Here is a 24636-nt window from a genome sequence, read left to right as displayed (position 1 = left end):
TTACAAATATGACTCAAGATATGCGATGATCCATAAACAAACTGTATTCTTGATCAATCAAGTTGGGATCGATTGAATTATAATTTCTCCCGATAAAGTTCAAAAGGCTACCCCTCAGAACCCTATGGACTTCTAACTATTATAAGTAAGAGCCAATATATTTTTGATGATCCTTTAATTCTCAGTCTTGCAATGTTCTTATAATACACTTTTCTTATATAAACACAATTTTATAAGAACAATGAGGCTCAAAATCACCAAAAAATAAGAACCATTTAAGAACAATGCTGAGCTTGAAATTGCTCAATATTAAGCCATTTAGGGGTTATAAAGTAGTATAGATTGGGTATAACGCCTAAAATACCTCAATTACATCCAATAGATAAGAACTGGATAAGAACAATTTGAGGCTGAAAGAAAGTGGCAAAAAAAATAGGAACAGCTTCAGAAAGAATTCCAAACTTCAGCTAAATATTCTTATAAACTGGGTTCTATTAAAAAACTTGTATGTATCATTTATTGATGGTAAAATCAAACTAGACTGATCAATTAATAATTTTTGGAAAAATCAACTCTTGGATTCACAAAACCTTCAGATCAAGAAAAATAGATAGAGCTTTTGCCAACCATCCCAAAACCGACTGAAAGTTTTTCTTATTCAAAGAAATAGTCATCCTCAAAATGCGTAAAACATAACGCAAAACATTCAAACATAAAACGTAGATTCAAACAACACATACATTGTAAGGTAAGTCGGTGACATGCAATCTATTGAAATTCACACGATACAGCCCAATAACATGAAAAGAACTCTTTATTTTGGAATAGCATGTGTGATTTAATAAAACAAAATTTAGTAAAATAACGAGCAAAAATTTTCTCCCGTCAACGAAAACCCTAGACGATGCTATCGTCCGTTAGAGAGGGTCAGTATATATGTCAGTATATAAACGCGGGAAAATATATATACGCAGAGTCAGATTACGGAAACATAAGTTACGGCTTAGTTTGGAACAAAAGTTTACACTGTAAACATCTCCGTGACTGCTTACTACTTTGACCCGGGCTCGACTCTAGCCACCGTTTTCAAATTTATCCCACCTCCTAATCCTATCCTAAACTATACCCTTTTTTCTTTATTTAGGCATCTTGTTTAGTGATCTTGTTGTGTAGACGATATGATTGTCTACGCAAACCCCCAGGGGCACTCATCAAGAGCAGCCATCGGCATGTGCCGGCCTTAAGGGTAGGTTTTTAAGACCCTCCTGTAAGGCAAGGGAAGAATGTGAATCTTTTGTTGAAAGACTTTTGATCTGGCACGGGCGTCCATCTCGTTATGTCACGCCGGGTGACCTTATCTGGTACCAGATGTGGAAATATGCTACGACACGCTTTGCTCTGAAGGTCGGACATAATTTTAATATTTTAATTGGTAAATTGGTTCTCGCCACTAGCGTGGGCGGCCGCCGCCAATACGCCATCGGAATATCAGATAACGGGTGGCGCCCACCACCTTTTCGCCTTTCCATCCGCCATCTTGAATTGTATGCAAAAATAGAGGAACGAAAAATCCGTGGTTGGATTTAGTTGGAAAGTATGCAAAACATATGCAAGTTTACACAAAGATTAAAAAGACAACAAAGCATCTTATAAATAAATATTTTAATCATTAGAACAATAAAAGATGGAATTTCTTAATCCAAAAAGAAATATTCACAGAACAACAGAAGCCTTTTAGAAAATTCTTCTTAAAAACATAGCATATTCTGTTTTCATGCCATTAAGAAATTCCACGAAGACGGAGTACACACATCAAACTTTCAAAACATGCAAACTGAAAAGCAGTAATTATGACGTCACACATTATCAATGTTTTGATTTGATCATTTGGCGGCTCTATTCCCAGGAGAATAATTTACCGTCAGCCGAATAAGGATTATTTTTTACCTTCTCTGATGATTTTCCAGTATGAGTTTATGTCTAATGTTATTGATTTTTGAAGTGCTTGTTCTAAGAGATGAGCGAATATAATTATTTTTAGTTTTCAAGAGAAGTAAATTTAATCTTTCTTCTACAAGATTACACTTTATTTAATATAATGCCAATTATGCATGTAAGTTTAATATATACTTTCTTTTTGCATATGTTTTGCATACTTTCTAAGGGAATTTCACCACGGCAATTCGGCCACCATAATTTTTGCATACAATTCAATATGGCGGATGGAAAGGCGAAAAGGTCTATTGATTTGGCCATCGATTCATTCGTTCGTTTGACATTGTCTGGACATATTGATTGTCGAACGAAATTGAATCGCAATCTCAATATTACCCAGGATTCGCTGTTCGATTGCTTCGATTACGTTTGATTGTAGAGGAGGGTCCCCAGTGCACGAACGCCAAACTTATTTTTCACTTTTTTCACTCACTTTTAGTTTTTACATAAATCCTTTTTGACTATCTTGTAGACAAGGTTGAAGTCATTCTTTCAGTTTGTTTTCACTTTATTTTGAAGCCTTCTTTTTGGAATAATAAGTGGTTATAAAGCGAGCGCTATTCGCAATTCGGACCCAGTCCACAAACGAGGAACCAGTGCGCGAACGATCTTTTGAAAGAAAAATCAGAGCTCCGCTCGCAGGTAATACTTTAACTCTCTTTCGAGATGATACAGGGGTATTTGAACTTTTCGAAACCACCACGCGCTTTTTCACCAGAAAAGCGTTTTTATTATAAGAACTTTAGCGTTTTACTAACCTGTTTATTTTTGTAAATATTTTCTTGTCTTCCATTTTTTTGTTTTCTTTTTCAAGTTTTTCTCATCAAAAAGCGCGGCAATGTAGTGTCTTCTTTTTTAATTGAGATCGTCAGCGCTTTCGAATGTTTTGACGTTGCAATGTCTTTATTTTGAATATGGTGTTTGGATCTTTTGCGGACTGGAACCTTTTTTATATCAACTACTGGTGATATGTTTCTATTGATTTTGAATTAATTAGCTAACATGTTTAAATGAAATTTTGTGTGATGGAAGATAACAGGTTTTTAAAAGAGGAAAGTCATTTTCAGAACTCTTCTTGCGCAAATTTTCTTATAAAAAACATTTTTTCTCGCGATCAGCCATGTTTACAAAAATCCCGAATTTTGTGATTTTTTTACTTGGCCTCGTTCAAAATCGGTTTGGTGTTGTTCTAGTCAGTGAAGTCAAGTTTGAAGATATTCTTTATTAGAAAAACAGTTAAAAGCAGTCAAAACGCAATTTACCTTACCTCCTGAGTTTGTCTTTGTTATGCTAAAATATAACAAACCTCTGTCATGCTGTTTAATTACAAAAACCTCCAATCACTACTTCTCCGCCATCTTGTTTCACTTTAAATGCCGTGTTTTAAAATTCCTTAGCTACATTATATATGTGCGGAAAAGGTTTTCTCCAGGTTTTTTCAATCCCGGGATTAAACTACGAGGGCGGTTCTGCCCGCTTATTTTTCTTTCGCCGTTGAGCACCTCGGGGATACTTAACAATAAAAGAGATTTTAAGATTAATGTTAAAAAGCATATTTTTTCGATAAATTTAGGCGATACTCAACAAAAAATAAGGTGGTTTTAAACAAATCTTTGACAAATTGGCGTTTCTTTCTGTTCTAATATATGCAAATCACGTCGAAAAAAGAATATATTTCTGCTTTTACTTTCACTTTCGTGTTACGCGATTCCAATTGGATGAATACCGCTCGCTAACAAATTCTGATTGGCTGTAAGTCTTTAGCTTCAGGATTCTGATTGGATCAGTTCGATTGATTCAATAGACCTTTTTTAAAGAGGCAGCCATGTTGAATAATTATGTACTCCAGCATAAAAACAATGATACAGCCATGCATAATTTTTAAAATATGCATGATACAGTAATTATGCATGGCTGTATCATTGTTTTTATGCTGGAGTACATAATTATTCAACATGGTTGCCTCTTTAAAAAAGGTCTATCATCGTAAAAAGTGTAATGGTAAAAAGCTCTGACGAAGTGATCCAATTTAATTTAATCACAATCAAACTCATCTATCATAGAGGTCGGGGGGTGCCCAGTGCATGAATGCCAAACTTATTTTTCACTTTTCTCACTTACTTTTGGTTTTTATATATAAATCATTTTTGACCATCTTGATTCTTGTAGATAAGTTTGAAGTCCTTCTTTCAGTTTGTTTTCACTTTATTTGAAAGTTTCTTCTTGGAATAATAAGCTGTTAAAGCGAGCGCTATTCGGACCCAGTCCACGGATGAGTAACCAGTGCACGAGCGATCTTTTGAAAGAAAAATTAGAGCTCCACTCGCAGGTAATCCCAAGGGGCAGTGGGTTTACCAACTGACGGTTTGTGCTGCGAAAAGATTGGCTTTTAGAATCGCACCCTTACAGTGCAGAAAAAAATCGGTGAAATTCATACCCTTACAGTGCATTTTTTCAAATTTTAAACTCTTTTAGAGCAAAAAAAATCAACATTTTCGAGCAAAAATTTGCAATTTTTTCCAGATTTGCTGAAATTTCCACCCTCACCAGCCTTACAGTGCATTTCTGATATTTTGAAAAACATACCCTTAACCGCCGCACATACCCGTCGGTCAATTTGCCTGACTGCCCCCCCCCCGGGCAGGTAATACTTTAACTCTCCTCCGAGATGATACAGGGGTATTTGAACTTTTCAAAACCATGCGCTTTTTCACTAAAAAAGCATCTTTTTTCAGGGGGGGTCAACATTTATAATACCAACCCATAGCCCAAAAACCTGACTTTTGACCTTTTGGGCTAAGTTAACACCACCACCCCAAAATTGGTATCGATACCAACTTGAAAATCATAATTTTCAGAAAAAGGGGGGACCCACCCCCTTAATTTGGTATCGATACCAACTTGAAAATCATAATTTTCAGAAAAAGGGGGGGACCCACCCCCTTAATTTGGTATCAATACCAACATGACTTTTTGAATTTGACAAAATATCATGGGACCCACCCCCTAATTCAGTACCAATACCAATCTGACAAATTTGAGTTTAAAGCAGTTTAAAGGGGACCTACCCCCTCCCACACAAACAGGTTACTAAGAGAAACTTCAAAAAACTTATTTTTGGACCTACCCCGGTGGGGTGGAGGACCTTTGTTCGTTCGTTCGTCCGTTTGTTCGTTATTAGCTTTCCTCGTGATTGGCTCATTAGTTTTTTCTGATTTTTTACACAAAGATGTGTAACTATAAACCCTCGAATGTGACGGAGCCCGATTTTTGAAAAAAAAAATTTGGGGGAAAATTTGGGCCAAAAAACGGCTAAAAAACGGGTTTTTGAAAAATTGGATCATTAACTTTTTTAATTTTTTGCATAAAAGTAGGGTATCATCGTAGGTAAAAGATGACTCAAGCAGATTTTTTCAAAAAAAATTTGTTGGCTCAAAAAACGCATGTTTATCTATAAGAATCACTATTAATAAGCATACATCAATGTTCTTAGCCAAATTATTTAATTTTTTGATGAGATAGATGTTTTTTTTTGCTCACAAAGTCGTGAATATGAAAGAATATTTCAAGAGCATGAAATTTTGGTTTCTAAACGTTTTTTTATAAGAAACAAACGACTAATTTTAATAGATCGTCACTATTTGTGTTTTGAATGATGGTTAAATGGTCACGCTCACGTAGATATCAATTATATATGTGTTAAATGCATAACCAGGTAGGTCCATAAAAGTATGACTTGTTGAAATACTCTTTCTTCAACACAATACAAAAAATGTCATATGCTAAAATATAAAAATGACTGAAAACTGACAATATAATAAAAAGAAACCCAATGAAGCTAGCAAAATTTAATCTGAATCAATATTATCTGAATATAATTGATGTGCAAAGGTCCAGCTATTGTTAGTACATAATTTTAGAACAGAATAGATTCACTCATTTCCAAATGCTATCACAGAAAAAATGTTTTTGCTTCAGGCTTGATCAAAAATAAAACTTGAAAATATCGAAATTAAGTCCAAAATATACAAACTTCAAAGTCATTTATACTTATTAAGTACTCATTTACAATCATTATACTCAAAAGCTAAAACAAATCCAATTGAAACCTGTTAAGACTGATATGTACCCCGAGTATTTTCTAGCTATAAGGGCAAAAATTAGGAAAAAAAAAGGGGTACCCACCCCCTATTTTGGTATCGATACCAACTGAGGATACCTCTTTTTTTTAAAAAAAAGGGGGACCCACCCCCATCAATACCAACTTGACTTTTCAGACTTTTAAAGGAAAAAAAGACACCACCACCCGGCTATGGGTCTGGTATCTGGATGTTGACCCCCCCCCTGCTTTTTTATAAGAACTTTAGCCTTTTACTGACCTGCTTATTTTTGTAAATATTTTCTTGTCGTTCATTTTTTGTTTTCTTTTTCAAGTTTTGCTGATCGAAAAGCACGGCAATGTATATAGTGTCTTCTTTTCCCCTTCTTTTTTAATTGAGATCGCCAGCTGTCGAATGTTTTGACGTTGCAATGTCTTCATTTTGAATATGGTGTTTGGATCATTCGCAGACTGGACCTTTTTTGATGTGAACAAGTTCAAAGACGTTCGTTCGTGTACTGGGGCCGTTCGTGCACTGGTGACTTGACTCTAATCGTAATTGAATGTAATTGACAATCAATTGAACCAATCGAACATAGTCAACTAAACTTAATATTAATCGAACCAATCTAACCTTAATCGAACGCAATTGAACACAATCGAATATTTAACCAGGAATCGGCCGTTCGATTGAGATTCGATTACGTAGATCAATTGAACTTGTCAAACCAATCAAACAATCAAAATAATCAAACTCCATAGAACGATTAAAAAGTTTGATTAAAACAATTAATTGGTTGGTCAGGCTATGTTGGCTATGCAAGTCTCCCTCTACTGATGCAAGCTACCCGATCTCATGGTACTACTTCCCAAATAGTCCCAAAACAACTTTGAAAACAAATTATCTTCCACTATATGAGGGCACCCTTTTGGATCTAATGTTAAAATGGTGGACGGAGTTGTGGAAAGACAAAGGCACCCTCTGCCTCGTGGGTGGTAAAACCAAAATTGTTGCTGTAAAATAAGAAAGCTGTATCTCAATTTTCATAATTTTCAGAAAGGTCCAAATTAACTTCAAAGATGTGAGTCTATTTCTTGGAGGTATGCCTTTCTTCTTCTAAAAATGTATTCTTGATGCATCGAGACAGCCTTTTTTAGAAATGGAGTCACAGCTTTGCAGTTTTTGAAACTTTCTCAAAATTATGAAAATGGAGATACGGTTTTCTTATTCTACAGTACAGCGGCCAAATGCCCAAAATGATCATCCAACAGAATGCGAGTTAGTTGTGTACTGCAGCGCCCAATTAACAGTGTTTCAGTGAATTTCAATAATTATATAAGAATATCTTATGTGCTTAACCTCAAACTTAGACTTTGAGTGCTTCATTGAAGGTGAAGAAGGAGAAAGGTAAAAAAATGCGCTTGTTAATTTTTTCTGAATAGGTTTGTTCTATTATTGTTGAAAGCTGGAAAAAAATCTACCCTTACAGAAATTTTTTTACAGCCAATTATGAAGGCACAGTCTGCACAGTCAGGCTATGTTTGTTATATCGTCCAGGCAAAAAAACGGTAAGAAAAGCTGCTAAAATAATTTTATGAGTTCTGTTGTGTTATGATTTTTTTGACTGTAGTATGTACAGGAACTTGCGAAATGCTCAATTTTTTAAATTCTTTGGAATTTGGGCCAGCAAAATTCAACAATTTTCCCTTGTTGGTATGTATATAATATTCTTGATTTTAGATGATAAAAAAAAGATTTTGAAGTATGGTTTAGATTTCGGCTTTAATTTCTAACTGTGTTGGAAAAATGAATGCAAAATCATCAATCACACAACTAACCCATGATATAGACAGATATTTGTCATTAATCAAAACTTCACTTGGATCAAAACAAAACTCTAAAAGGTAATATTGTATCCATCCCTTTCAGGCCCTTTACGAACATTTTATGAAACAAAGTAAACGAAATCAAAACAAGGCTTTAAAACAGCATGTTCCAAACTTTATAAATCTGGACCAAAAACCTTTATATTATTTTAGAGGAGAAGGCGTAAGATAATATCATGTAGTTTCGATCTCTGGATAAAATAGTTATTGTATTATTCTTATTCTCTTTCTTTAGCGTGAACTCTTTGAAAACATTATGGGACAATTATTGCTTGAAACTGAAGAGAAGTTTGTATACAGAAAAAGTGCTTTGGATGGGCGATTACTTGTTCTCACAAAAGGTCAGAATTCACCGGAATCATCAGAAGATTTTTTTCTTTACAATTTTCAACCCCATTTTAAAAAAGTACTTCTGTTTTTTTTTTATAATAATATTCAAGATTAAAACTGCTCACCTTTCTCTACTAAAAGTTTCCATGAACCAAATTATTACAAAATTGACGATGTGATTCAAATTGAAATTTATGAATTTAATTGATGAATTTGCACTGACAGTTATCGAGCACTCTTTTAAGTGGTGTTCAACTGCAATATATGATGTGATCCATGAAGAAATATTATGAAATTTTGTTTTATAGTGCTACAAGCTATCTGGATACTACTGTTATGGTCACTTTCTACAAACTCTTTTCAACTTCACCTTTGATGACATCGCTTCAATGAATGGAGAAAGATTCATGAGTTTGTTTGTAACAGGCAACACTGACCTCATCAATACGGTATGAAACCTGTTTGAAGGGATTATCAATTTTTTTTCAAAGCTGAGATATTTGACTTTGAATTATCTAAAAATGAGTCACACAGTCTTTACGTTGAATTTCTATCGTTTTCATGTAAAAATTTGAAAGTCAAAGTTGAATATATCCGCTTTGGAAAATAATTGGGTCAAAAACTTTGGAGGTGTTTTTAGGACAATAAAAAGTATCTATAAGCCAAATATATAAAATCATCTGATAATCCCTTTAATACAATTATAAAAGTATCTCTATTTAAACCCCCCACTTATCTCGATTTTTTAGTTGCGTTGTTTGATGGGTTATGCAGCTTCCATCATTTACCATCACATCAGCTTGGACGAAAGCTTACAGGTTTGACTTTCAACTGATCAAGATTTTTTTATCACTTTTACAAAATATATTATTTGGCAATGTGCTAATAATCAGGTGCATAGTTTTACAACTTGGATGTTGCAGTTTTGGCACCGCACTTTTTTGTATTTGAGATTTTTCAATTATCAAATAGATTTGTAACATTTTTAGTCGATGATGTGTGGCTGATCAGAAACCTTATTTTATCATATTTTAACTTCTCATTTCCATATTTCATTACAGAATCAAAAGACAATCAGCATCGTTGTCAATTTCTTAAAAGTGTTGCAATTGTCCATGCAAGTTGCTCTAATGGAAGATGCTCACTGTTGGCTTGTCTATAACGGTAATTTTTTACGTGGTTCATTTAGACTAGACAGGACTAAACTTCTCTAAAACTCAAAGTTCTATCAACTGAAATCTGCTCATAGCTTCTGAAATAATTAATCCAGCTGTGTTCAAATTTAAAACACAAAAATATGTAATATCTTTTGGAAATGATGGTGTCTTTATTGATTTTAACGATAACCAATTTTCATGGTCATAGTTCTTCTAGATTAGAAATAATCGATAGGATGAATGATAGAACAGCAAAATTACTTTAATATGATCAATCATTAATTTTTCGATTCTTCACCTCAGGGACTATTCACATTCACTGTATTTCCAAGTTGTTGATGAGTAAAGGATTTACATCAAGTGTCCTTGAATTTCTCATTTGGTCTTGCGTCTCCATGGAATGTTCAGTTCCCTTGATGACAGTCAAATATTTGGGTTGGAGAACACAGTTGTACGCCACCACTTCTTTATGTTTTTATGACTTGAAAGCTGACCAAGCGGCTGAAGAATTTGCAAAACGTGGAATGAAAAAGGTGCAATCATCTTTTTTTTTACTCCAGTGTTGAAAATCCATCCATATACAAATACGCAATTTCCATCTTGTTATTAAGAGGGTTTTGGGTCAAATGTGATCCATTCATTTCAAAGATTTTTCAAGATTTCTGTCAATAATTCTTTTTTTTAATTTTTTTTAACATTATTTCCTTGATCTCTGAAAATATTGGTTCTTCTTATAAGAAAAGTGTTATATATAATGAAATATCTGAAATATCTTTAAATTAATGAAATATCTTTCAAAAGTGTTATATATAATGTATGCTGTGTGTATAAAATATACTAACAACTAACAACCAACAACTCGAACAGATAGGGGGAAAATGACTTATCGGAAGGAGTAAGGAAAACTAAATGACGCTCGGAATCAGATATGACGTTTGGAAGTTTTGTTTGATTAGTTATACTTATAATTCTCAAAAACAAGTTATGACACTGTTTATGGTATGACCAGATGTTGAGTCGTTGACTTATTTGACTATTAATTAATTATTGGAAATAATAGCCCCGTTGCATAAAGCTTGATCACTTGATGTGCAAGTTTGTGCGTTCAACCCACCTGCTGGGTTATACTGAAGGCTTGGAAATGGTACTTGATTCCTTTTTACATAATGCTCAACAATTAAAAAAGAAGGTTAACGAGTGATTGGATAAATACATGAAAAATAGTTGTCAGTGACTCCTACCCTCCGGCTAAATGAAAGAGGGCCTTCGTTTGGGTTACTTTAACTACAACACACTAGATTTCTCTCCAATACCAGATATCATGCAGATCACTTCTTATGAACTTCTAAAAGTTAATCTGCCCATGAATTAAATTAATTCTGAAATGAAACATTAAGTGGACTATTTAAAATCAGTTTTTTTGAATCAAATATTTTTCTATAAATTCTTCTAGGTCCTCGAATTACAAGAGATTGAGAAAATAAGCACCTCTCCTGTTACCCCTGAAACCAAATTCGTGTTCAAACAATCCCGCATCAAGATGGATGCACTGATCTTTAAAAGACATATCTTTGAAAGCCGTCGTCGCCCGAAAGGTGTTCTCAGACCAAAAATCAAGCCTCTTTTGAAAGATATTGCTGGTGTAAGCCAATGAATTATATTTTACAAAATCTTCTGTCAGGAATAAGGCTTTTTTATTGTGCCCACTTATTATAATCATCTCTGATCTATTGTCCATTGTCCTATGTATCAATTTTTGAGATTTGATTTATTGTGTTGAAAGGTCTTTCAAGATAAACAAGCTTATGTACGTCTATTATAGAAGAAAAAATTCGATTCCGAAGAAGTTATTTCTAATTCAAATCAATTTTTTTTCGGTATTTTGAAGAAATCGTGATCTAACTTAGCCAGATCTGAAAGACCTCTACTATTTTGGTTTTTTAATTTCAAACATTTACAATCAAATTATATTTTCATTTTTTTAGAACAACTGGCCAAGAACAGGTACAGAGCGTATGCTTGCCGACATCTTCACTGGTCGAGCAGCACAATTCCTTGCCATCACTGAAACTCTCAGTAACTCTAACCGACGTATCGGGCAAACATCACCAGGCTGCTCAGAAACGGATGAAACTGCTACCGATGTTTTTATGGAGTTGTTTTTTGCTGGCACCGAGATTGTATCTGGTGGTGGAGGTACTCGAACGCACATTTCTGCAAAACACGAAAAAAGTGTGCAAAATGTCACAAAAGATATGACGTTGATCGATCTAGCAACGGCAGGTTAGCAAATACTTATTCAAAAAGTTTAAGGTCCAATGAATCAAACAGAGCTACTAGTGGTATACTATAACAGTTGGAAATTATTCTGTTCTTTGTTGAACCACTTAATAAAGATTTCAAATACATCAATCTTTCATTTTTTAGAATCTCAAACCATTTCATTGAAGTCAGTATTACAATTTATCAAGTACGCTTATAATTACGAGCAGTGGGACACTTTTGATACATTGTTACCACCAGTACTGGATGAGTTGAAAAAACATCCTGATGATGAGTTATGTATCGCTGAGATTAAAGTATTGAAAATCTTCGCTGGAATGACCTCCATAAATTCTTCAAGACTGCGAAAGAAATTCGTCATGCTGAAGACTGAAGATCTTGGAGAAATGAGTTTATCCAGGAACTGTAAATATGCTTCTTTTGGTTCTTCGAGAGATTTTTTTACGGCTGACGAAACGTCAAAAACTTCCTAAAACTGTGCGGAAATGAGAGTGATGACTCTCTGTAAATAACTGTAATTTTTCTCTATTTCTGTTCTCTATTTCTGTTCTCTGTCTTATATTTGCCTATTCTTATCTTTGTTTCAGATAAAGCAGCTCACATAGAAGAACTTTTAAACACAGCATTGTCTTTAAAAGATGTACTCGAACAGAAGAATTTGGTAGGATAAAATTCATAAAGTTTTCATATGTCATTTAGGGTTTATCTGAACTTCCTTTAATTCAAACTTCTATTATAAGTTTACCTATTGCATACTCTAAGGTCCCGAATAAAAAATTTTCCCCGTTCGATTCGAACTTCTATTATAAGTTTACGTTATGCATACTCCCGAATTTCCCCCTGCTTAAATCTTTTGGAAATTTCGGACCCCCCTACGTTCTTATTATGACCACCCGCCATTAATTTGTTTTTGAAAATATTGAATTGCTATAAAATTCATTTTTTTCAGAAATTCTACGTGGAAAGATACCATGATTTTTTCGTTGATGTCATTCTATTGTTATGGAACAAGTGTAAAACATATTTTGCCAAAGTGACATCCGATTCGTGTGACGCTCATAAATCTCTGTATCACAGTTTTTTCTTTACGAAGGTAAATCGGAATTTTGTTTTTTCCATCTTAACCTGGTTCGAAAAATTATCTTTCCGCATTAGAAATCGAAAGAATGAAGATTCAGGATACATTTTTTTGTGTAGAATCGATATTTCATCCGATGAAAAATTTGGAGCATTGCCTAAAACACTTTTATACAATTATTCAACCTGTTTGTACAGTTTTGATAAAGCAACGATCAGGTCTCCTTTTTTTGCTATTATTATCAACCCTCAACTTTTCACTACGAGCTAATGCCTGATTTTATACTAATTTTGACTTTTTCTTCTGCGTTCCATCATTTTAAAAGAAATAACCGTATTTTTCACATTTTATTATAGTGGTTGCAAATCTTTTTGATCACCCACGACGCCCTGATGAAATTCAACATGGCAGATGCTGATCCTAACATCGTGGCAGAAAGTACTTTAAAGTTGTCGCACGTGTTGCTGTGTATTGCAAAGATGAGAGAACTGAAGATAGATCGGCCAGTGTCGCCAGTAGAATCTTTTGAAAGATCCAACCAAGAACTGGTTAGTATTTCTTTGTTGTTTTTCTTGTTCAAACTTTTTTATCGCCTGTTAAAAGTTTTGTTTTTAAATAAGAGTGATATCGTTTCCTTACTCATCAATTTTAAGCCTTTTCACACTTTGAATTGACACAACTGTTGAGCAAGATTGGTCAGAAAGAGGAAAAGAAAAGCATTTTTTGTTTATATCAGCACAATATTAAAATAGGGAGACACCGTCCTGATATGAAACATGTATCTGGTATGAAATGGGAGCACTCGTGTAAAAATAGAACCTTTAAAGTAACTTGCACTTGAATACACGAATATTCTCAACTTCAGTTGAGCTATAATCTGAGAATGTCTGTATGTATGTCCGTCCGAAAACTTTAGGGCAGGCTGGACACTTCAAAAAAGGTCGGATTTGGCTGAAATTTGGCACACTTGTTCCTTGGGTGAATATCTGGGGGTGTTTTTTTCATTTTTCAAAAATTTTGATTTTTGGGGCCTGGGGACGAGTTTTTCGCCAAAACGAGGCTAAAACTTTGGGGCAGCCTGGAGACTTCAAAAATTGTTCGATTTGGCTGAAATTTGGTACACTTGTTCCTTGGGTGATTATCTGGGGGTGTTTTTTTCATTTTTCAAAAATTTTGATTTTTGGGGCCTGGGGACGAGTTTTTCGCCAAAACGAGGCTAAAACTTTGGGGCAGCCTGGAGACTTCAAAAATTATTCGATTTGGCTGAAATTTTGCACACTTGTTCCTTGGGTGAATATCTGGGGAAATTTTTTCATTTTTCAAAAATTTTGATTTTTGGGGCCTGGGGACGAGTTTTTCGCCAAAACGAGGCTAAAACTTTGGGGCAGCCTGGAGACTTAAAAAATTGTTCGATTTGGCTGAAATTTTGCACACTTGTTCATTGGGTGAATATCTGGGGGTCTACAATTGGGCCTATGAATGATTTGAAGCCACTGAAGTTGAGCCCAGTGCGTTGCGCACGTTCGACTATGTAATAGTTATCACACGGTACAGAGTACAATATGGGATATATTTTGCGAGTTCAGAACTTTCGTCATATATATAGAAAAATCTGAACGAGAAAAATATACCCATAGTGTACGAGTGAAAGTGTGATAACTGGTTTATCGTCAAATTGAAAAATATCAACAAACAAACTTTCTCTCCATTTGTCTTTCTCCATGCTTTGTTTTTTCACTTCCTGTATTTTGATGAAATCAACATCAAAACACTCTTATTTGGCCAACTTTCTTGTGATTTGAGAGGCAAATGAAAATATTTCTGGGAATAAATTTCAGTAAAAGATACAACAAGAAAGTTCAAAATACGATTTCTTACTATTTGAACGCGGTCTTGTATTTGTACGGTACAATATCAAATACAGCATTTATGTACGCGTTTTTAGTCAATCAGATTGCTTATGTTTTTCATATCGATGATAATGTACGAAAGTAATCGCATCGTATGCAAAATAAAAGTTATTGTCTAGAAATCAATACATTGGATAGCTATTATCCTGCATGAGGCATTGTATGTTATGCTTGTTTCTTTTAAGGACACTGTCAAAAGTCCAATCAACATTCCTACACCGAAGACAGAGGAAAGCAAGAGAGGATCTTTCAGTGAGGAGTTATTCGAAGATGTGACGTCATTTCTCTACATTCCCAACCACACATCGAAACTCCTTGCATATGTTTTGGATCTGTTAACACAATGTTTAGAACAGTTAGACAATGCCAGAGATAAAATGACGCATCTAGAAACAAAAATCGCAGATGACAGTTTTGAGGTATTTTAACGCTGTCTCACAATTGTTGTCAATGTAAAAGTTAGTTACTTTGCACGATGAATAATGTCTTGTAAATTCTATTTTACAATCACTCTTTATTTATTTTCGTTTTTAGGACAAGCAGGCTGAAAATGGAGAGGAAACTATAAACATTTCGATGTTGAAATTGAAATCATTCCAAATGGAACTGCTATACTTACATCACCAAGTCTCACTTCAATTACCACAACAAACTTTGGTGCCGTCCAATGTCAAAGGTTTGTCTCTTCACTTCTCTATGGAAGCCGAGAAAGGTCATCTGGTGATTTCTTTCAAAATCTGTCGAGATTTCTTTCAAGTTGTCGAGATTTCTTTCAAACTGTCGAGAATTCGTTCAAACTGTCGAGATTTCTTTCAAACTGTCGAGAATTCTTTCAAACTGTCGAGATTTCTTTCAAACTGTCGAGATTTCTTTCAAACTGTCGAGATTTCTTTCAAACTGTCGAGATTTCTTTCAAACTGTCGAGATTTCTTTCAAACTGTCGAGATTTCTTTCAAACTGTCGAGCTTCCAAGAAAGCGTCGAACATTACACTGGGGGAATCACCCTATTATTATCCACTTGTGAAAAGTCCACGTGCCAAGCTTTTCTTTATAACGATGTTTTGCCATAGATGTGGCAATGAAATTAGGGACATCTTTTGTGGCAATTGTGGCAAACAAAAGTGGAACATTATCGTCAACACTCTTGAAACAGAAAGGGATATAATTGAGTACTATTTCAGAAGGGGCTTTCAATCCGAATCAATTTTATTGTTTTTGGCTCATAACCATGCGTTGAATATATGTCTATGCACATTGAAAAGAAGATTGAGAGATTATGGGCTAAGTAAGGCTGGTGGTGAAGTCAGCGACGATCAACTTCGGCAAATCATAAGTAATGAGATTGAAGGGCCAGGTTCCCAACTTGGCTATCGAGGAATGTGGAATAAATTACGGACTATGTATGGGATAACAACTCCTAGAGACACTGTAATGATAGACTCTTAAGAGAGATCAATCCTGAGGGCACCGAAATGAGGAAGGCTAGAAAGTTAAGAAGGCGTGTTTATTAATCTGATGGCCCTAATGACGCGTGGCATATAGATGGCTACGACAAGTTGAAACCCTAAGGACTTCCCATTCATGGTTGTGTGGATGGTTTTTCCAGAAAGATCATATGGCTCAAAGTTTGCAAGTCAAATAACAACCCAAATATCCCGGCTAACTTTTTCTGCAATGCAATTAAAAAATTCAAAGTGCTTCCAAGGGTTGTAAAAACCGATCGTGGTACTGAAAATGGTGTCGTGGCTACAATCCAGTCCCACATTCATAACGATATCAATGCTCACCGTTATGGTAAATCTGTAAATAACCAGAGAATTGAAAATTGGTGGTCGCATCAACGTCGCGGTTACACAAATTGGATTATCAATTACTTCAAAGAAAGATAATAAAGCCATTATCTTCGGAGTAGTTTACAGTTAACTCCGACTGGATTGGGGCTTCCTATTTTTCTTTCCCGCGTGTGGAGGTGATACCCATGTCCTGCGTTTAGTTTATGTTCCCGCGGTTTTGACGAGGGAATCTCTACATTTTTTCTGGAAAAAAATGAAATCGTGATTCTTTTGGGAACGCGACACTTATTGGAAACTCGACAGTTTAAATGAAATCTCGACAGTTTGAAAGAAATCTCGACAGTTTGAAAGAAATCTCGACAGTTTGAAAGAAATCTTGACAGTTTGAAAGAAATCTCGACAGTTTAAAAGAAATCTCGACAGTTTGAAAGAATTCTCGACAGTTTGAAAGAAATCTCGACAACTTGAAAGAAATCTCGACAGATTTTGAAAGAAATCGCCAAATGACCCTTCTCGGCTTCCATACTTCTCTTATATAGCTCTCATCTATGTTTCTAGTTTTGTTTAACATATAATTGCCTTGACAAGCTGCATAGATTGCATAACACTTTGTTATATCCTAGAAAGGTTTTAAATATTCGCCATCTAATAACGTTGTTTGCGAATATTTTGCGTAAGTTTTTTTTTGGGATTCTTTGCTGTTTTATATTTATTTCTAATATTGCCAAAAGTCGTTTCAAAAGAAATTATGAAAGTTTTTCCGCAGGCCGCGTTGATTAGGTCCATAAATGAAAAAACAACAACAAAATAGTTTCGTAATTCTATGCGTCGCGTTGCGTTGGATAAAAAGAAGTCATTGCGTTGTCTTACGTCAAATTTTGATTACCACAATTGATTTTATGGCGCGTCATTTCAAATCATGTTGTATTTGTCCCAACTTTATGGGATTTATATTCCACAAGAATCATCAGCAGTAAATAATATTTCAATACGCGAAATTTTTGGATTGACTCGAACAGAGTCCTATGGATGAAAAAGTAAACCACCACCTCAGAAAAATATTTACGGGGTTTTCAATCTTTTTTTACTCTAAAAATTATGTTCACGCTATTTACGTTTAAAATTTACTTTTTTCCTCGTTAATTTGAGTGGAAAAGCGGCTTTACTTTCGAAGAAAAACCCCTGTCCAGATCGATGCTAAGACTATGTTTACACTAGAAGGAAACAGTAAAAAGTCCTTTCTCGTCAATTTAAACGATATTTTGAAGTTAGAAAAAAGTATTTTCGATCTTAAGGACGTGGCCATAGACCATGAATATTTTGGAAACTAACAGCTCAATGCATAGCGTACCAAAATAACGCGATGACTTAATGGTGGAAGTTACAGTGCATACGTCGCCATACTTTATATTCTAATATTGCCAAAAGCCGTTTCAAAGGAAATCATGAATGTTTTCCCGCAGGCCGCGTCGATTAGGTCCATAAATGCAAAAACAACAACAAAATAGTTTCGTAATTCTATGCGTCGCGCTGCGTCAGATAAAAAGAAGTCATTGCGTTGTCTTACGTCAAATTTTGATTACCACAATTGATTTTGTGGCGCGTCATTTCAAATCATGTTGTATTTGTCCCAACTTTATGGGATTTATATTCCACAAGAATCATCAGCAGTAAATAAATTTTCGATACTCGAAATTTTTGGATTGACTCCAACAGAGTCCTATGGATGAAAAGGAAAACTGCCACCTCAGAAAAATATTTATGCGGTTATTTTAATGTTTTTTTTTACTGTGAAAATTATGTTCAATATATTTACTTTTATCGAAAACCGCCTCTGAAAGAAGTACACTCTAAAATCCTTAGGAAACTTCCATAACGACGACCAAGCGTCCACAACGATTTTAAGCATCTAATAAAGCGAGTTTTTTATTTATCTACCCGATGAATTTGGTAAGTAGATTTACAATCTTCCGCATCCAATTAGGAATTGAAAAACAAATGAAAACTAACCGTTTAATGTTATTTACGCTAGATTAAAACAATGGTCATTCACAACCCTGCAATGTAAGATTCACAGTGATCTTTCATTGGAACTTTTGTAAAATCGGGATTATTTTGGCTAATATCCCTTGTATCTCGTTATGAGCACTACCATAAGGAGATGAAATTTGGTATATAATGTCTCCTTATAGCAAAGTAAAAGTAGGAAAAAAAGTTTTTTGATACATAAAACTGTTCACCAATTATTGGGCACTTTCGTTTTCGAGAGATCCTTCTATCCCGTCCTCATCCCGGTTGAGATCCCTCTAAATCGGAATCAAGATAATTCCGGATACGCAAGTGCTAGAGACTTGAAATTTTCACAGAATGTACTTATATTTGTCCTCTAAAGGATAAAAGAAAAAGAAAGTCTTCTAAGTTAATTTCCTAAAAGTTGGCTAAAACAAGGAAATTTGAATCCGATTAATCCAATCAAAGATCGCCGTGATTGCCGAAAGTCGATTTATAGGTAGCCTGTAAACCTTTTTATTACGTATGTAGTAAACAAATAGGAAATTATGGTTAGTGGTGGAGGTATTGGCTATATATGTTTCATAAAGTTTTTGGGTTTCATCAAACATAAAATATTTCGGTCCGCACTAATTGTGCCAGCCGAATTGACTTGGACCAAAAAGTAAGATCTATTTATAAGTTAGCGCGTGATGCGATCGCTTTCTTTTGCGTAAGTCATTCTTGCTTGAATAATTAATTACATTGATAAAAATATTTTTTTAAACCGCTACGTCGGATCGGTCTAATGGAATGAAGTCATTGTGAAGCGAATTTATGAGCGAAGCAGTTTGCTACATTGTGTGCACGTACCTTCAACTTCTATCCCGAGTGAAAATTTGCTATATGAATCCCATCTCTAAAACGGTGATTTTGTCAAGTGATCTTGTATAGTTTTGCTTGAACATCGAAGTTTTCTCCGTCTGGTAGATATGAGTGTGTAAAATGCCGTTTTAAAATGGTACCCTAAGGAGTAAACGTTGAAAAAGTTGCCGGAAGCCGAAAGAAATTTGGTTTGAATGGGGACGACAAGGACTTCTCATCATCCTTGACTTTTTCGAGCAAGAATCAAGTATCAAATTAGACAAAATGAGTGGTTTTTACGGTTGAATGTGAGAACTGATTTTAAAGCCAATCAACAAAGAACTCGTAAACACTGTAAAATTGTGTGTGCCAACAAAATCTAAATCGGTGTAGACTTGGGTAAAGAAACAAACCATCTTTGTAATTTTTTGTTTGTTTTTGTTCTGTTTTATTTTGACTTCAGACAAACAGCGGATTCGAATAAAAATCTGCTATTGTTCGACTTGCGTTCGATTTCATTAAGGCACCATGCACCATTTACTTTATTAGAACAACTAGAAGGAAAGAGCATTGCACGGGTGGGGTGGGTGTGTTACCGCCATTTTTGTGTGGTGTATCGGGCGTTCCCTGTTTAGGCTTCCCTTACGACCTTGTCTCTTTAAATATGGCATTTCAGAGTGCCTCTTATTTTACTAGCAACTTGAAATTAGGTGGAGGCTTCGATCGCTTCGCAACCCTTATATATAGGGCTAATTTATCTTTCGAACACAACGTAAAAATTCGATCGTGAAAAGTGCTTCTTGCCCGGGCTTAACGAGACCTAGCCTGATAAACGAAAAATTTGGTTTAGTAAGAAAGTACTAGCTAACGAAGACCGAGCTTCAACTCAAACATAAACAAGATCGCGTCGCAGGGCTTTCTGTCACGCTGATTATGTAGAACTATTGAAGACGCTGTATTGTGCAGAAAGAAAAGATTACATTGCATTGTCTGACGTCAAATTTCGATAACCACAAGTTATTTTATGGCGTGTCATTTCAAATCTTTTGGTCTTCGTCCCAATTTTTTTTTTTTTTTTTTTTACTATTACCGGAGCCAGTCCCGGCACGGGTCTTTTAACAAAAGTTAATTTTCTTTAAATAAATAAACAAAAATGAAAATATTTTTTAAATATCACACCTCACAACCTCACTCACTCACTTCACCATTTTTATGGGATGTAAATTCCACAAGATTCCACATATATCTTATATACTAATTCGCGAAATTTTTGAACTGAACCGAACAGAGTCCTATGGATAAAATTGAAATACGCTAAGTAAAATATTTAAGTGTTCAACCTTATTTTATTTGATTTTTGATAGTAAATTTCAAGTCTAGACGAAAATCGTACATGAAAACAATAAGCAACTTATTGATGATTCTGCATTTAACAGGAAAATCGAGTTTTCAATATTCAAATATGAACAAAGCTTTTCACTAACGGTTAAATGTTTCCCAAACATTCGGGCAGGCTATTGACTAAAGCTCGAGTGATTATATCAAAATTATGTTAAGGTTGTATTCTCTGACATTTTGAGATAGAGTTTCTTTTATATTATTTGCTACAATCTATTTCAGTAACGTCTGCTTCAAAAAAGAGAATCTTTTAAGCATACTCTTAGGTGCTAAATAAACGGGGGGGGGGGGGTTAGAATAAATGGGGGGGGGTTGAAAACGTTTCAAATTAAAATTGAATAAACGGGGGGGACCTAATGACCGGGGGGGTTGGAAAATGGACCATTAAAAACTTTAAAAAGGGTCAAAATAGACTAAATTTAGGCTTTTTAGAGTAAAACAAGGAATTTTCCTTTTTGTAGTTGGGAATTTAACGGGGGGGGGTCCTAATAAGGTCCGGGGGGGGGGGGAGTTGGAAAAAAATCGAAAAATTAACAAGCGGGGGGGGCCCGTTTATTTGGCACCTAAGAGTAAATGACGTTTGACTCGATTATGTCGTTTGAATTATTTTCTGTGCATTTTTCTTCATCTTTTGCATCACGATCGCCCGAGAATATTCCGCCGTATTTATTTCCGGACGAAAGATGGCTATGAATATTCTTCGTGCGTAACAGAACAAGATAAGAATATTCATAGTAAGAGTTAAAGTGATCCAGTAGATAACATCTTGTTGAAGGACATCTTTTTGGAAAAGCACGATCGGGTACAAGACAATAAGGATCACAATGCAAATGAAATTCCCATAGACGATTGACATGGTTTCCTTGAAAACACCGGGCAGGCGGCGTCCTCGGAAAGCTTGAACAAAACATGCTACATGCAGACAAATTGCAAAACCAACAAAAATATTAAAGTTCATACTCACATCACAATATGAGATTCGCGTCAATTTTTGGTCATTGTTTACAGTTTGAATGGTGACGTCTTTCAATGACACCATGACCACCAGAATCAAATTATTGACCAACACAAGAACCAGCATCAAGAAGATATCAGCGGCTTCTGATTTCCGTATTTCGCTTTTAGTCATTTTGACTTGAGATTGAAAAGCTTTAAACACTTGCTGAGCTCTTATCAATGGCACAGTCACGATAATTGTGTAAAATAACGTATATGCAAACATACGTGAATAACATTTCAAAATCGTCGGCTCACCGTAAAAACTTACCAACAATAACGTGTAGTTTACAACAGTGGCTATTAGATGGAATATCGTCATGCTGATGTCAGCAGCTTTAACGACAGGGGTCTTACGAAATTTTAGAAAGGTCACCAAAACCAAAACACAGTACAGAATTCCAAACACTGTTGAAAATATAGCGATCAATACAGAATCTTTGGATAAAGATATCGTTTCCACAGTATACGGGTCATAACAAAAACTTTGTTCATTATTTGACACGTGAAACTCTTGACACGGAATGCATGTAAAGTTGCCAGCTCCTCCTTTGTAATAATTCTTTTTGCACGGTTGGCACGTCCATCTATAAGATTCATTCCACTGTGTTGTATTACTGGACAACTTGATGTAAACAATTTCGTTACCGATTGAGCAGTGAACCTTAGGACATTTGGGGAAGGCCTTAAACTGATTCATAAAAGCAGGGATGTTGGGTATGGCATATTGTGATTCAACACTATTAACGGAATTAGATTCTATAATTTCCATATCGATCGAAGTATTCGAGTTGACTTGTTTCACATTAATAAAAAACTTGGAACGGCTGAAAACACCTTGGATGCACGCCCTCAAAGAATCTAGGCTAATGTTTGTTGATCGCTGAAGACAGTCCTGATATTGGAGAAAGAAGAACATACCATCACTTAATAAATTGATGAAATATTCATCAGGGTAGACTGTATGTAAGTGAACAGGGAGCTGAACATCAGAGAAAAACGTATCAGTTAGCTTGGTTGCCAGTTTCATAATCTCAATACTTTTGGGATTATGATGGAAAAAGCTGTCACGGTAGGAAATGACATGACCGTGGTTAGCTTCATACCGAAGTTTGTAGTCTTCGTTGATTACGTAAATGTTTTTCGAAGGTCCGTATGTTTCTAAGAACTCCTCTTTGCCCCATTCGTTGCCAAATAATACGATAACTTTCTCTTGGGAGCTGTAAGGATCTTTCTGAAGGCGCTGGATAACCTTATTCTTGTCTTTATCATTTTCAATAATGTCGAAGTTATAGCAGATCTTGTTTTTCATGAGCACTATTTGGTAAAGTCGAACATAATGTTCATGTACTCTGTTTTCACGTGATTTTCTGTATTTCAACATGATCATTGTAATGTATGCCCATCCCATTTTCTTTACCAAAGTTTCAAAGTATAAATGAAAATCTTCCACAGGGGTTACCGTAATATGTTTCATGATAAAAGGGTTTAAATGGAAATCGAAATGTTGGCCGAATTCCATAACTAAAATGTTAGTTTGTGATAGCCATTGTACCAGTAGTTTAAACATGGGTACTTTTAAATGTACTAATACGAGCATGATTTTTGACCTGGATTTAAAATCTTTGATGTATTGTCCAGTTTTGATAGAAGGGTCTTCGGTGACAACGTATCTTTCATTTAACAACACATCCGTTAATAGATACAGCAATTTATTCGTATCATAACAAACGTCAAAATATTGATACTGAAATACACCACTCAAAAATCCGGCCATCTTTTTGCTGAATATTTGAAATGTTTGATCATTGTACCTTGATTTGAGGCTAAATTCCGATGTCTGGTTTACTGGTTTCTCGTAACATGATGATCCAATACCTACGGCATGATATGGTTCACCTATTGGAGATTTCATTGCTTTTGCTTGAAGGATACATAATAACAAAGTGATCGACCTTATAAATTTCATTGTGCCGCAGTTACGATCCTTTTTTGATTATGTTTTCTAAAATTACAATTTTTATTTCTTTCGACTGGTGTTTGAAAACTAATACTTTCAGTTTTTAAAAGGAAAATTTAATAAAAAATCTACTTTCGAAAAACCAATACAATTCTATAGACGATATCGGCTTAACGTGAAAACTCAGATTTGATCCCCGAATATTGCCCACAATGCTTTGTGCGGAAAAAATTTCAGGGATTTCATTTCGGGGATCAAATCTGAGTTTTCACGTTAATCCGATATCGTCTATTGGAAGAGGTTTTCCTGCCGTCTCCACTTTATATAATATATTAAAGATATGATTGTTTTAATTAACGTTTTTTGTTTTCTTTGTTTTCGATCGATCCCCCGCCCTGTTATTTTATAGGGAAAATAAGATATGTAACAAGACTATGGTGATTTTCTTTGATAGCAAATATCAGTCTCAAAATGATCCAAAAAGGCTGCGATTTCTCATCGAATTGGAATAAGATATTGCATCGAACATTAATTAAATCACTAAAATCGTTGAAGTTTCATTTGTTCATTAAGTAATAAAATCATATGTAGAAAGGAAATACGTTTCACTAAGTTTTAAAAATTCATTGCAAACGGTAATAAACAATCGAATTGAGAATGTCAATTCAGAAAAGACGCACAAATATAGAGAAATAAACCAGCTGTACTGGAAGGTCAGCCCTAAAACCGAAATGCTAAGAAAAATTAGAATATATTAAATTGGCTAGATGGAGTGATTTCTCAAGATGAGGAGTTTCGATAGAGAAATGGCGTGATTTGTTTTGCCCTAAAATAATCTTTAACTCCCTGAAAGCCATTGAAACTGCGAAAAAATAGGCCTAAATTTTGCTGAACAT

General features: G+C 35.0%; 1 protein-coding gene across 2 annotated transcripts in view; it reads left to right on the top strand.

Annotated features, from left to right (window-relative positions):
- Positions 1-7833: 7833 nt before the first annotated feature.
- Positions 7834-24636, top strand: part of LOC136814695 (cilia- and flagella-associated protein 54-like) — a 101182-nt gene continuing 84379 nt past the window's right edge. For both annotated transcript variants that reach the window (XM_067071109.1, XM_067071110.1), the window contains exons 1-14: positions 7834-7999; positions 8217-8322; positions 8620-8760; positions 9061-9129; positions 9373-9475; positions 9772-10001; positions 10922-11110; positions 11454-11751; positions 11896-12156; positions 12339-12412; positions 12701-12844; positions 13186-13377; positions 14925-15158; positions 15274-15415. In XM_067071109.1, coding sequence (XP_066927210.1) covers positions 7902-7999; positions 8217-8322; positions 8620-8760; positions 9061-9129; positions 9373-9475; positions 9772-10001; positions 10922-11110; positions 11454-11751; positions 11896-12156; positions 12339-12412; positions 12701-12844; positions 13186-13377; positions 14925-15158; positions 15274-15415 — 2281 coding nt within the window. In that variant the 5' untranslated portion in view covers positions 7834-7901. The remainder of the gene's footprint in view (positions 8000-8216; positions 8323-8619; positions 8761-9060; positions 9130-9372; positions 9476-9771; positions 10002-10921; positions 11111-11453; positions 11752-11895; positions 12157-12338; positions 12413-12700; positions 12845-13185; positions 13378-14924; positions 15159-15273; positions 15416-24636) is intronic.

The sequence above is a fragment of the Clytia hemisphaerica genome, unplaced genomic scaffold, assembly GCF_902728285.1.
Source record: "Clytia hemisphaerica strain Z4C2 unplaced genomic scaffold, Clytia hemisphaerica genome assembly, whole genome shotgun sequence".
Classification (NCBI taxonomy): domain Eukaryota; kingdom Metazoa; phylum Cnidaria; class Hydrozoa; order Leptothecata; family Clytiidae; genus Clytia; species Clytia hemisphaerica.
The sequence above is the reverse complement of the archived record's forward strand: the minus strand, read 5'-3'. Positions and strand labels throughout refer to the sequence as shown.